At 40.0% G+C, this 14,116-nt stretch overlaps 1 protein-coding gene across 1 annotated transcript in view; it reads right to left on the bottom strand.

Annotated features, from left to right (window-relative positions):
• LOC139728463 (uncharacterized) overlaps nt 1–14,116 on the bottom strand; it is a 58,440-nt gene that overhangs the window by 10,607 nt on the left and 33,717 nt on the right. Inside the window, exons 2-7 of the mRNA XM_071639404.1 lie at nt 7,547–8,174; nt 5,163–5,276; nt 4,074–4,165; nt 3,308–3,411; nt 1,109–1,238; nt 353–506 (exon numbers count right to left, since the gene is read on the bottom strand). Of these exons, the coding sequence (XP_071495505.1) occupies nt 353–506; nt 1,109–1,238; nt 3,308–3,411; nt 4,074–4,165; nt 5,163–5,276; nt 7,547–8,174 (1,222 nt within the window). The remainder of the gene's footprint in view (nt 1–352; nt 507–1,108; nt 1,239–3,307; nt 3,412–4,073; nt 4,166–5,162; nt 5,277–7,546; nt 8,175–14,116) is intronic.

The raw sequence follows: 14,116 nt of genomic DNA, 5'->3' as shown, positions 1-14,116 counted from the left end.
GGGTAAAATAAGGTGGCTGAAAGAACCGCAAATGTATTATATAAATGAAAAGTACATTGCAATATCAATGCAACATTTCCTGCATAATGCAGGTCAATTTCAGTATGATCTCATGCATATTTGCATACAAAATATCAGCCGATAATTGTGTTGGATTTATTTTTGTATTGTAGTTTTCCATGCTTATTTCATTTAAAAAGAATGTAAGTTTTGAAATATATGAGGGTAAATTAGGTCTTTTGAAATAGAATGGCAACAACAAGATAAATGAAAATATAAAAAAACCCGAATAATCAAATCAACAAAACAACAAAGACAAAAGAGCAAGGTATTGTTGGTATGACGCACTCACCCCAACCAATCAGACAGTAGACCCAAAATCTTTCCCGCCGAACAACGAGGGCGCGAGTTACCATCGTGTGTAGGTACAAACCCTCGACGAACATCCAGAAGAAATTCGTCAGTGTGAGGTACATTACAGCCGTCATCTGTAGCTGACAATACCACTGCACGGAACCAGGATGAAGGGATAGGGTGGGATAGAAAACATTATTAGTTAGCTTTGTTTTGAGTGAATCATCGGCAAAGCCCCACATAAGTATCCATGGCACTTGTCTGAACTGAGGTTTGGTTAATTACGAGTGATGTGCATCCTGTTCCATACTGATTAAAGATCCGGCAGCGCGAGGATTTATGGATGGCCCGTTTAAATCGACCTTCATTCGCCGCCCATCGGGGTATATATGAAAACCACGAATAGCTCCGGACCGTTAGCAAAATCATCGGCAACAGTCGACTCCAGTCGGGATTCTTCGGCTGTGTGTGTACTTACAATAGAGATCAGCGATAAAGTTGTACACAATTCGTTACGAGGATTCTCGAATATATCCGAACCGGGCCAGCCTTCCCACTCCATGGTATCCCTACGCTAGAGGGTCTATAGACTTTTTCTTACAGCGTATATGGCAAACACCAAATAAACATGAATTATAGAGGAAAAAACAATGTTTTTCTTGTAGGCTCTCAATAATTCGGGTAACATTCCTCACATGTTATTTTTAAGCATAGGAATGTTGGATTTTTTTTTTTTCAGGGAAGGTGAACTCACTTTGCTGAACAAGAAACTTGACGATTTGAAGGTGGAGCTGAGGATAATGGTGAAGAAGAAGACAATGCAGAGGAGAATGAAACTGGAGACGAGGTTGAGGTGAATGTAGTTCCGTACACAACGCAGACTCCTGTTCGTAGAGATGGACAGAGGGAGGGGGAGGTTAACACATTGTTTGAGTCAGAAATTTTGATCTCTCTTTATTCGTTTTAGGGTTGGTGTGCGTGCATGTGTGTGTGTGTGTGTATGTGTGTGTGTGTGTGTGTGTATGTGAGTGTGTATGTGTATATAATTATATGTAATAGTGCGTGTTGTCTGTTTGTATTATATTCATTTGCAACAGTAACGATTGCGACATATTTTGTGCCTTGTTTTCGTTTGTTCTGTTTTTTTTTTATTCATATAATTTGCAATTGTTACTTTACATTGCTCATCATTGCATTCTCAGCCCCAGTCTTCGAGAAGCATTTTTTCTTTTACTGAAAGGGCCATCTACCCTGCAAATTAGAAAGAAATAGAAATATTGCTTTCCAAGCAGAAGGATTATGTGATAATATTATAATATATAAATTGGGTTTGATCGTATAAAAAAAAGCTGCGGTAATTAGGCATAAATAGTTCCTGGGCAGTGAGATATCACTTCGAAAATTGGTGAGGATCGAACGAGTTTTGCTTGCCATGGATGTAGCCCTACCTGTCACGTGGACGAGTGGAAACGTGGGATAAGAGCAAGAGTATAAAGTGTGCTGCACTGCAAAACAGGAACTACAACTTGTACACGCACTGACATGATGGCGTTCATTGCACCTGAACTACAAATCTGCGTTTGGCCGCATAGCCTCATGCATATCATTTACTGAAAGGTAAAACCGTGTTCGACAACTTTTACAGGTTCGTTGACTGACAACAGCTTGTACAAAACAAGACTAATGATACGAAAAAAAAAAATGCTAAGGATAACAAGAGAACCCGTACAAATAAAAGAAAAGAAAACAAGAACGAAAGGAATAAGCCGATGGACGCAAGAGCGAAAATCTTCGTCATCCTTGAACCTTAAATTGTAGGTCGTTGCCGAAGGGCTGAAATTCCGATAGAAAGAAGTGTCGTACTTGGTACGTGATTGATTGGGAGCTATTATCACCTTGACAAACACATCGAACGATCCACGAAGCACGCCTTCCTAAACACTGTTGTCGTCTTTAATGCTCATTTTGTCGTTTCTTTTTTTTTCACTTTTGCTTTCCTGTAACACCCCCCCCCCCCCTCCATATACACATACTAATATGAAATCCTACTTGACATAAGAGACCAAATGAAATATTCAAATCGATTCGACCACGATTCCCTGCGCATAATGATATTGTAGTGGTTCTTATTTATTCATTTGCTCATTATATTAACTTTTTCTCCCCCTTGTCTCTTGGCGCTATACAACCTTACAGTCACATGACAGTGGCAGATCGGATTATTGCTGACGCAAATCTAGGTTGCGATTTTAAGCCTACAGGGGGCGTGCATGCATCGTTTCGACAGCTCGATCTCGATTTTCCGGCTGGTGTCGATCCACCATTCGACTTTTACAGGAATCCCGGACAAGGGTGCTACCGAGATGTGAGCCGATAGTCCTCACCAATCCTAATACAATTTAATTAACGATATTGGTGTATCATATTATCATCATAAAATTTTGAGGGCAACTGCAAAATTCGAAAGTACGTGTTAACATCATAATTTTGTCCTGCACTCCTTTTTTTCCCTCCTCATCTTTTTATTTTTGTATTTTGTTTTATATAATCATGATTATATCTACATTTATATACATAAAGTGATAACACACACAACGTGTCAGCATTGAAGCAGTGTACAGTGTCAGATGATACGATATCCATGGCATGGCAATGCTAGCCAATTATTATTATAATATGCACTTGTGCCTTCATCACTCGAATGTTCCGTAACAACACAACCATGCCATTGTAATTATCATCAATAGATGGTGGTCATAATGAACAAAACAATGATAACATTTTATGCTGTTTAGAATTGTGGTAGAATGTGTCAGAATGTAAACTGCTTTCTCATAGACAGGAGATTAAATCGTCCTATCAAAAGAGGGGAAACACTGAATGATGACAGCTGCAACGACGTAGAAATGCGTCGTTGTATCGCTTGGCGCCGCTGTCAGGGAGAAATACTCACTTGAAATACACCAATATGAAGAACGCCCCCAGCAGCGTGGTGAGGGACAGGGCATAGCCCGTGTACGTTATGAGATCAGCCGCTCGTGAGTGGGGGTCAAATTCCTGTGATTATGCGAAAAAAAAAGCAGAAAAAAAAAAGAAAAATGACGGTCGAGATGACAACGATACTGAAGGTTGTCATCATCAGATGACAGTCTAAAAGAAAGCAACATTTGACACACTAGACAAGGATGGAATGGGATATCCCAACCCATCTTATGGTGAAACTTCAAAATGCAAATACTTCTATTATAGTTTTTCTTGCCCACTTTCTTTGGATTTGCATTCGAATCAAATACGCGTTCATATTCAAACGATTTCCGTCAACAGTCTTCTCTGACGGTTCATTTCTATTCTTCATTTATAAATACGCGTGCACATTCAAACGATTTTTGTCAACGCTCTGCTCTGACGGTTCATCTTTATTCCATGGGCATTCAATTTCGTTTCATATCATTCATTCTAAAGTCTACTTTAGTCAAATTAAGGAGACAGACGTTTAATTCTGTCCCAAATGCCAATTTCATGTACAGGCACAGTGTCACAACATAATCATAGTACTTGGAACGTTCGAATTAATCAACACGAACAAATTCTGTAGATTTATGTAAAGCGTATTATTTATTCATTTATTCATGTCACATTCACCTTTCACTGTTTTTGAGTACATACTTTTATTTTCATTCAGAATTGTTGAAAAAACCCCAAAACGAATCAAAACTTACACGCTCAGTTACGATCGGGGAGCAGTTTCCGTAGTTTGATTTGTTGTCGTTCCCCCACGTACCATCAAAAAGGCAAATTCTTGTAACCGTATCTGCAGTATAATTGAAAAACAACAAACGAGAAGGAGGAATTCGATTAAAACAGTCGGAACTGGTTTCTAAGAAACGATTATGAAGGTAATATTGACGCGCTTTAGGCCATCTTTTTTTTTTGTGCAAAACATCTCTTGTGTGATATTAGCAAACCTATTTTAGGAAAAAGGATAGTTCGAATCAGAGGGACTGGGAAAAGAGAATGATGGTGATGACAGAATAAAGAATTTGATGGTAGTGAGAAACAGATGAAAATACAGGAAAATGGGCAAAAGAAACAGCATAAACGAGATGGGCAATAAAGGGGTGGGGTGCATTGTGCTCGTCTTAACCCCTGGGTGCTCCCGTGGACCGAGAATATTTTCTCTTCATGTTTCTCTGCAATGTATTCTTGTTAATCAGATAAGTAACGTGGAAACATGCAAATTATGCTCGGTCTGGGGAAAGATGCATTTCAATGTTTTGTTTTGTTTTGTTTTTATAATTATATTGATACACTAGCAATGAATGACAAATGATGTCACTGGCAGAGTCTTGGTTTGGAAGTTTTGTTCTTATTTGTTGGGGTTTCTAAGTAATATGATGAGAAATTATTGAAACGATATAAAACATATATTGCACATATTTAGATATACATTTGGCCTCAAAAGTGATGTTTAGGGCAGTATGAATCAACTCAAGTCAACGTGCTAATAATAGTAATAATAATAATAATAATAATAATAATAATAATAATAATAATAATAATAATAATAATAACAATAATAATGATAATAATAATAATAATAGTACAGGGTACTTATAATGCGCCAATTCCACATTATATGAATACAATTATAGATCCTTTAAGCATGCCGTTAGAAGGATAAAGGTGCTGAAATAATTATATCTCACTCGGGTTATTCCCTGCTCAGGTGAGCTGATAAGATATTGGGAAATTAAAAACAAATAAAAAAGGCACAAAACTTCATGGCTAACTGGCAGCATCCGTCCTACCATTGGTATTGTAGGGCACACCACGAAAGGACTCCGGACACTGCATCTCGACCACGCCCGGTGGACTGGCCTTCCAACACTGGATCTGGTCATAGTAGCTCGGACAGTAGAACCCTGCATGTGGGCGTTAGAAGACATGGATAAAACGATCAAAATATCTTCGAAACGTCTACTGATGAAAATGACACTGACAAAATGATGATATTGATTATGATAAAACAACATTTATGGTCATTATAATAACATTGACAGCTTCCAGAAACCTATCATCACAATTGTCATCCCATTACAATCATCATAATCATAATCATATCAATGTACAACATATTGATGATTGTGATGATCATGATAATAACTACGATCAACGATAGTAATAAAAACGCTAACAATTTGATGGTGACGGTGATGATGTACAATAGTAATGGAAACGTATCGACATGTGCCAAACACGAATAATTTGAAGGCCTATATCACACCAAAGACATGCAACGAAGTAGTATAAGGGCACTGTTACTACTATATAGGAGTATACTTAGCATCTTCTTAGGGGTGTTCACTTTAAGATAATACAGATGGAATCGTTACTCATGGACTCCCTGACATAACACCCCCCCCCCCATTGGCTTGACATGCACTCCATGGAAGTCATCCATGAACTCATCAAAACAACAACAACAACTTAACATTTTTTCATTTTCTTCTTCATTCCGTTCCAGTGTCAATATAACCCACAAAACATTTGGCGAACCTCAACTTCCACCTTTACTGCATGCTGCCCTATACTACTCTCCCTATTTGCCTTCCCAATGCCGCACTCCCTACGTCGCTTCCCTCCTCAATTCTCTTCTTTCTACAGTAGGGTCTTCATTCTCCAAACAGCGGTCCTTTCAGGAACTACATACAGATGGTGCTACCGCAAACCCATTCCTCATTTTGGCGATATATTGTGATTCTTTCAGCTTCATAATGCGTGTCAAGATAGAAAAAATATGAAACGAAAAATGAAATAAAGGAACAGATTCCATCGTTTGAGAAAGTGCATATGACATGTGTAATTGGATTTTCTTTTGACATTGACATGTACTTTCGATAGTTATTTGAAAAAACAAAAACAAACAAGCAAAACCAAACATTGAGTGTATAGTTCTTTGAACATAGCCAAAGGGGAATAATTCCGCTTTTCTATTCCCCTCTCCTGAAAATATCCGGATACAAGGAGTGAAACAAACATATTCATTTGTATACGAAGCATGAAACTAAATCACATCATACGAAATCTCATCATTTTCCCACCTCCCTCATTTCCATCCACTTTTTTTTTACTCTTCTTTTTTTTCTACATGACTGCATACAGTCATGTAGTACGAACTGGTGTGAGGCGTATCCACAACACAAGATGAATACAAGTGCAAAGCACTCCCTCAGCGACGACTTGTCGGCGAGTTATTAGATTTGCGAGTTCGAGAAAACTGAGAGATCCTCCTCCTCCTCCTCCTCCTTCTCATCATCATCATCATCATCATCATCTTCATCTTCATCATCATCACCATCATCATCAACAACAACAACAACAATATTGCTTTTCTATCATTCGTTTAGAATGAAATACCGGCTAATTAACCTGACTTGTATAAAAGCGGGTAGTTCAACAAACGGAATGTTAGAGATTCCACCCATTTACCAGATACAACGACTGTAAACGTTTAAGTTAGACTTTTTCATTTTCACATTATAGTTGTAATGAGTTAATGATAATGACAGTTAAATTATTTTACTCTCCGTTTTCACAACAGAAATGATATGCCAAAATGAATATATGATAAAACTTATATAGTACATATATTTGAATTAAACTGTAAGTCCACAAATACTGTTACATACGTATAAGCAACATACAAAATTGCAATTGATTGACAGAATGCCCTATGGGTTCGACGCAAATAAGGACTGAATTTCAGTGTTTTACAGTAGCCATAATACAAACACAGGTCAGGATAGTCGAGTTGGACTCGAACCAATGATATCCTGATCACTAGACATGCGTTGTATCTACTAGACTACCGAAATATCGTCCTACAGCGAGTGCTGTCTCTAATACTTTTCAACATCGGGCACTGCGCATTCTTTCAAATTAACGAATTGTGCGTCGGGTTGTTTCTATTGCAACTGATTAACAAACTGCCCTCTATCGACGTAAACAGGCACGGATTATCTAGTGGTTTAGCATACATGGGCATATCATAGGGATTGCCTTCAACCAAAGTATAATGTAGAAGATATCTTACACAAGCAGACAGTTCATCGTGTGGTTAGTTTCGTGCACTGTGTGTTTTGACTGATGTGCTGGCTAAGGGTAAAGAGGCACCTCACAACTTACACCTTACCTCCATTTTCTGCCTCGAAGTTGAGGAACATCGGCTCCAGAAAGCTCCGCGCTATGCACTCTATCCTGGGGACGCTCCAGTTGAGGCTCTGCATCTCCGCGTACTGCTTGGCGAACAGATCGAACATCGATGCGTTCAACAGCTGATTCTCCGGCTCCTCGATCGGCGTCTCCGAAGGTGTCTGGGGAGGCTCCGTTGGTGCCCGCGTGGTGGGCATGCGGGCAATGTAGGTAATCTCCATCTTTGCGGTGGTGCCGCCAGTGGTGTCGTTGGTGGCAAACGCCGCTGTTGTATTCGGCTCGAGCGTACCGCTGAGTGCGACGCGGTCTACTGGCGTTGCATCGGTGGAAGACGCGGAGGAGTTTCGAGGGGACAAGGACGGCGAGAGAGGGAGTGAGGTGGCGGCAGCGGTGGTGTTGGAAGAGAAAGAGGTGCTAGGCGTCGATGTGGACTGGTTCTGTCGGTTGGCGCCAGGCAAAGAGGTTTGTGGATTCGGCTCAGTTTGTCCGTTCACACTCGCTAGCAAGACACAGAGGCATGCGAGAAGGGTTGTCTGCGGAGTGACAAGAAAAAAAGACAAACAAACGAATTGACATTTTTTATGTAATTCCGTGAGAATATTGTCATGCTGCCATCATTGACACACGCACAGACACACACACACACACAAACGACGCACGCAAAATTTCATAATTTTTTTTGAAAAAAAGAAGGCCGTGGACATCGTTATACTTTTCACCAACCACATTCTCAGTAATTGCAGGTAATTATCAAAATCAACATGCTTTCTTTGTGTGTTTCTTTGTTTCTTTTGTTTTGATTGTGCATCACATCTCTTTTGACCGGTATACGTGTAGCTCCCGTTCGATGTGTTTACTTCCTTTTTGTGTATGCCCGTGTTTGCTTATGTGTGTGTGTGTATGTGTGTTATCAATTTGACAGACCATAAAATCTCATAAGCTTGTCAGTTGTTTCGAGCAATCAATACGATACACGATTGACGTAAAAATGACATATAACATGGCAAGACGGGCATCCCGCGACAGTTTATATTTGTTGTTGTTGTTTGGTACTTTTGCTGCTGTTATTGCTCTCAATGACGTCAATGAACACGAGATGGGAAAAAAAACGCCAAATGTATAGGAAAATAAAAGTTTGAAAATCGCACATTGATGCTTGAATACAGTTTTTAATAGCAACTTATAAGAAGACATGGGTCCAATTAATATCGAACCAGAAAGAAATACAGAGAGAGAGAGGGAGAGAGAGAGGGAGGGAGGGTGGACTTGGGTTTAAGAAGTCAACGAAGACGACAATTCGAGTGGATTACAGAGCTATTGTGATTGTATAATCGCACATGCACGCAAGTCCTAGGGCGACGGTCGTCTGGAGCCTGACGCGCCTTGCGCTATTAATTTTGCGACTTACTCCACATGAACATTGTCAGGGGACCGTATTTATCTTTTTTCCTTCTTTTTCTTTTTTTTCCAAGAGCTCGCCACAAGCAAGGGCCTGATTCTCTCCGCACTTTAATACTCTCACACTCTTCCTTTTCGAAAGCATGAAGATAACATAATAATCTTGAAGGTGTTGACAACTTGTCTCATTGATGGGAACGAGATTCGGGGGGGGGGGGTAGAGTAGACCTCGTCAAGCACTCATTCGTCTCACCTCCCTCCCCCCCCCCCCCCCAGTCTCAAAGACGACAGGAGATGTGTTGCCATGGCAATTAATAATCCTCAATATCCGTGCTATTGCAAACGTGCTTGTGTCGTAACACCCTGATGGGAGTATAGGCTTTGCACCGTATCGGATGTAAGGGATGTGACCGCATGAAACGAGCGGATAATACCCTCGTAGCCAATAGAAAAAAATAAAACTATTAAACGATGGGTATGGCAGACAGAAAATGAAAGGAAAGATATGTGGAGCAAGAATCCACACTAAAATAGTAATTCTAATTCAACTATTTTGATGTTACGCTGAAGATAACGCTTACACAGCCAGGACTTCTCCCCCCCCCCCCCCCCACACACACACACACAAACAAACCAATATTAACTCACGAGGTGACAAAAAATTGCCGACAAGAAGAAACAAACCAAAATAAAACTTCCGCAACAAATGGAAGTTAGAGGTTAAGGTACACAAATCCAAGTGATTACAAAGTACAGTCCAGAGCCTAAAAGCTGTTAATTTCTACCATGACATGTATTCGTAAATCATAGCAAATTTGTAACCTTAAATTCATGTAACGACAGAGTAGAACTCATGAATTAATGATGAGACAAAAGTGCGTGGTCGTCGGAACATATATCAGTTAATGCCAACCCCCCCCCCCAAAAAAAGAAGAAAAAACAGAGAGAGAAAAAAGGTTTATATTAATGTATGATAGCTACCAAACACGTGACGAAAAATATAATTGATAAGAAGCTACAGATGCATGACAAAAACTGTTTTCTGTTATTGTTATAGTTTTTCTTGCTATTTTTACGGTTGCTGCTGCTGTGCTGGAGTGTCTGAAACAGACACATTGGCGAATCAAAAAAAAAAGAAGAAAAAAATTCTCGAACACACTTTTAATACATTACACTTACATTATCTCTTGCAAGAAGCGACAGAAGTATTCTCGAAAATACTTTTCTTTTGCGTGTGTGTGCGTGTGTATGTTATGTACGTGTGTCAGGCGTGTTTGTGTGTGTGTGTGTGTGTGTGTGTGTGTGTGTGTGTGTGTGCGTGTGCTTGTGTGTGCGTGTGTGTTTGGGGGTCTGTTATCTATCTTTACTGTTGATACTGTTGCTGTTATAAAGCTACGGCTTTATTTCGAGGGAAATGACCCAACGGCATTCGACCAGCACTTTACTCGGGGTTTTTTTTTTCGTTGTCGTTGTTGTTGATGTTGTTTCTTAATTGATCCTCGTCTCTCTCCCTCTCCTCCTAGCGTAGTCCCTTGCATGACATTTGATGTAATCAAATGCTGTGACAATTTATATCCCCATGAACTTTATTAACTAGGACGTCTTCCTCCCAAACTTTAATCACTAAGTAATGAATGGAATTGGAAATTCGATACTCTTTATGCATCTAAATTGCCCGTAGAAAACACTATCAATCAATTCGTATGGGACGCAATTACTTTTTGCAGTTGATAATTGCAAAAATATCTAACAAAGAAAGAGACAAATAGAAAAAAGAAGAAGTACGGAGCAACAGTACGCAACTGACCTGAAGAAAGGGCATCAATAGAACAAACAATTAGTTCATAATTGAAAATATTGTCAGAAAATAAAAGAAAACATTTCTGCCATGACTGCCATAATAGAAATTGAAATATCAGATTAAAAAAAAAAAGACGGCAAATGAATGCCACATTTGTGTGACTGCGAGAACACACACATACAGAGAGAAAGAAAAAGGACTGTGGCATTTTCCAAGGTTACTCCATTTTCTCCATATATACTTTTTTTTTTACATTGCGCAGTAATTTGAGCAATAAAGATAACATTTGCATTCGCAATTCCTGAACAAAAGCATTACAAGCTGGTGACTGGGCAGTAGGGATCTAATTTACTTAAGTGTCTTGACTTTAAAGGGTAATATTGCTACCCTCAAAGGACTCAAAATTGGGATGCATGATTGAAAATACGAACACGAACACACACATACACACACACACACACACATTCTTTATATCTGTCTATCTTTTTATCTCTATATCTATCGATCTATCTATCTACTGATCTATCTATCTGTCTATCTATCTATCTACATGTATGTATGTATCTATCAAAACGATCAAACTAGGCATGAAAGTTTATGATAATAATACTATGTTGCCCAATACTTTTCCAACCAAGCTTACCATCAACAATTGGATTAGCATATTGATTCTGAGCTCCTTTAATACAAAGTTGATCAGGCTGCATAGGTCAACGACGAACCAATGTGAAAATACTGCCCTCTCCGACCAAAGAAACAAACAACACTATACAAAAAAAAAAATGATACGATCACCTTAGATTTTCAAGTTAGTGACGCCGATGTAAAGTTTTCGACTTCTGTGTAAACGTGTTTTCGAAACGCAAAAGGGAGCCAAAAAAAATAGCATGCAGAAGAAACTGGAACGCCATTTTGCAGAATCAAATCCATTTCATGGCAATTTGACTGACGCAAATAAACAAAAAAGATGACTATGCCAATGTATTCGCAAGGAGGAAAAATATTGACAGAGTTTTATTATCGAATACAGTCAAATCGAGAAAGATGTGCGAATCATTGTGTTGACATTCTTCGAGACTCCATCGTCCGTGAATCAATATAAGAGCGCACATTCATATTTCACGTGGCGTTTGGGCTTGCCTGGGAGCTGCTAAACAAGCCGTGAAAATGCCCGACACGCGCTGGACCTGTCAATGCAAATTGAGTGAAAAAAAGTAAGAGATAGAAGAGAATGCTTTTTGCTCAGGCTAATTTCCCCCCACTCAAAGTTCACTAATTCTTTGTGTCACGCGTTCACTCACCAACTATCACCCTCCGGTGGGGGAATAGTGCTCCGGCCGCGCGGCCACTTCCAGAAGACAGGATTTTCGTTCAACCCTTTATAATCAGACAACGTCGGCATTATGCCTATGTAAAATGTCAACAGCATTTCAAGATGGCGGGAAAGAAGAGAGGTAATTAAAAAAGTTTTTAAAAAATGGGGGATAGGATGCATCCCATGATGCTCTGCATATATGAGGAACTATCCGTAGCACTGACTTGTATTTTGAGACAGCTATCATATAACATCAACTCGATATCCTGAAAGCTTGCGGGATTGTAAAGTTTCGGTGCTAGTTGAAATAATGGCAAGATACAGCTTTATCATCATCATTATTATTCTTTTCTCTCTTTTTTTTGGAGGGGGAGCTTTCTACTTTACAATTAAAACTCTTTAAACGTAATGCTTACGTATTTCTGCGCATGACGTTGATTTTTATGAAGTGAGAGGCTGCAGATTTTTTTTTTTTTTTTTGCTGGCGGGGGGGGGGGGGTGCGGGTACGGTCGAGGGTACTTAGTACTTAAAGGTGCATAATCCCGGTAGTGTAGAGGGCGCTGCTGACGATACCGCCGATCACCGTTAGCATTGATACGAAGATTGCCGAAATTGAGCTGTCATCAAGAGTAAAGCGCGTAGGTGTTGCCTAGTAACGTTGCCTTCGTTGTCTTCTCTGCGCATCACGCAGTCTGTAGTATTGCCAGAGTGCGTGCATATGTGCTTCTTATCGTGACATCACAAAGAAGTTTGCTAAAGCGGTCATCCCCCTCCGCCGAATCATGAGCCGAACTGTGATCGGACCACTGACTACAGTGGATCGGACTTCTTCGGACTCGAGGAAGTGGGCCAAAGCGTAAGCGCCAAAGAGGAGTCTATAGCATAGGTCTCTATAGGAAACTTGCGCCGTGCGCCCGCTTACGCATTTGACTAAAACACCTGGACCATGCACCTTTAAGTTATATCAAGGGTCATTATATCCCTGTCCCGTTTGCCACTCTTCTGATACCTTTTTATTATCGATGGTATTTTTCTCATGCGCTCCAGAAAAAAAAAAACCCGAAAAACAAAAAACAATCAAACAAACAGATACAAACCAATGACACAATATGCAGTGCCGTATATGAAGAGAGTCTGGCCAACTGCTAATTTGGACGCCATGTCGTTACCGCGCGTATTACGCGTCACAGGGTTAGCGTGTACGCTCAGACGTAACAAAATAACCAAGCCAAATAAGGGGCAGTTAACAATGGGCATTGCGTATGAGCGCACTTCAGTAACGACATGGCGCCTGTAGATCACGGGACCAGCTTTTGACCGATCACAGGCTTCAAAACACGTAAGCCAAAAACCGAGTTGGCCAGACTCTCTTAATATACGGCACTGACAATATGCATCGGACCATCATTCCCTTGAAAACTTAAGATGCTTGAGGTTCAGTTTCCGACATTTATATAACTCTAATAGTGTATTTGTCACGTTCAGTTAGGTGCATTACCGTTATTTCCTGCGTCGCGCTGACACGGGCTTGCTATATTATAGTTAAGCGTAACGCAGATCTTTAATGCGCGAAGAATCCGGTTCCCCGCAGGCATCTTAACGGGTCCAACGTAAAGTGAAGAGCACCACGACATATATCATGCATCGTTTAGCATGAAGTGTTTACTCTTTATCTACCCCTTGTCCTCGAACTTTCTCTCTCTCCCCCCCCCCCCCCCCCCCCCTCTCCCATTCCCTCAGAAACACTTCCCCATCTTATAACTCTCAAGATGCTTTAAAGGAGATCTCCGGATGACTTTTCACAATTTTGCATTTGAACATCTACAGTTGTATACAATTTTGGTTACACTGGGTATATAGTTACAGAATATGTAGCGATTGGGATAAGGAGTATGAATACTTTCAAAATTTATTAATATAAATACTGTGAACAAGGATGATGACGTAGCAGCTTCACCATATATAGGAATGCAGGAATGGGTGCTCATGGAAGCAGAACAAAAGAAGAAAGCATGCATGAATTCTACGCACGGTG

The sequence above is a fragment of the Diadema antillarum genome, unplaced genomic scaffold (genome assembly GCF_040938485.1).
Source record: "Diadema antillarum isolate AM-2024a unplaced genomic scaffold, OU_Dant_1.0 seq00000181_RagTag, whole genome shotgun sequence".
Classification (NCBI taxonomy): Eukaryota; Metazoa; Echinodermata; class Echinoidea; order Diadematoida; family Diadematidae; genus Diadema; species Diadema antillarum.
The sequence above is the reverse complement of the archived record's forward strand: the minus strand, read 5'-3'. Positions and strand labels throughout refer to the sequence as shown.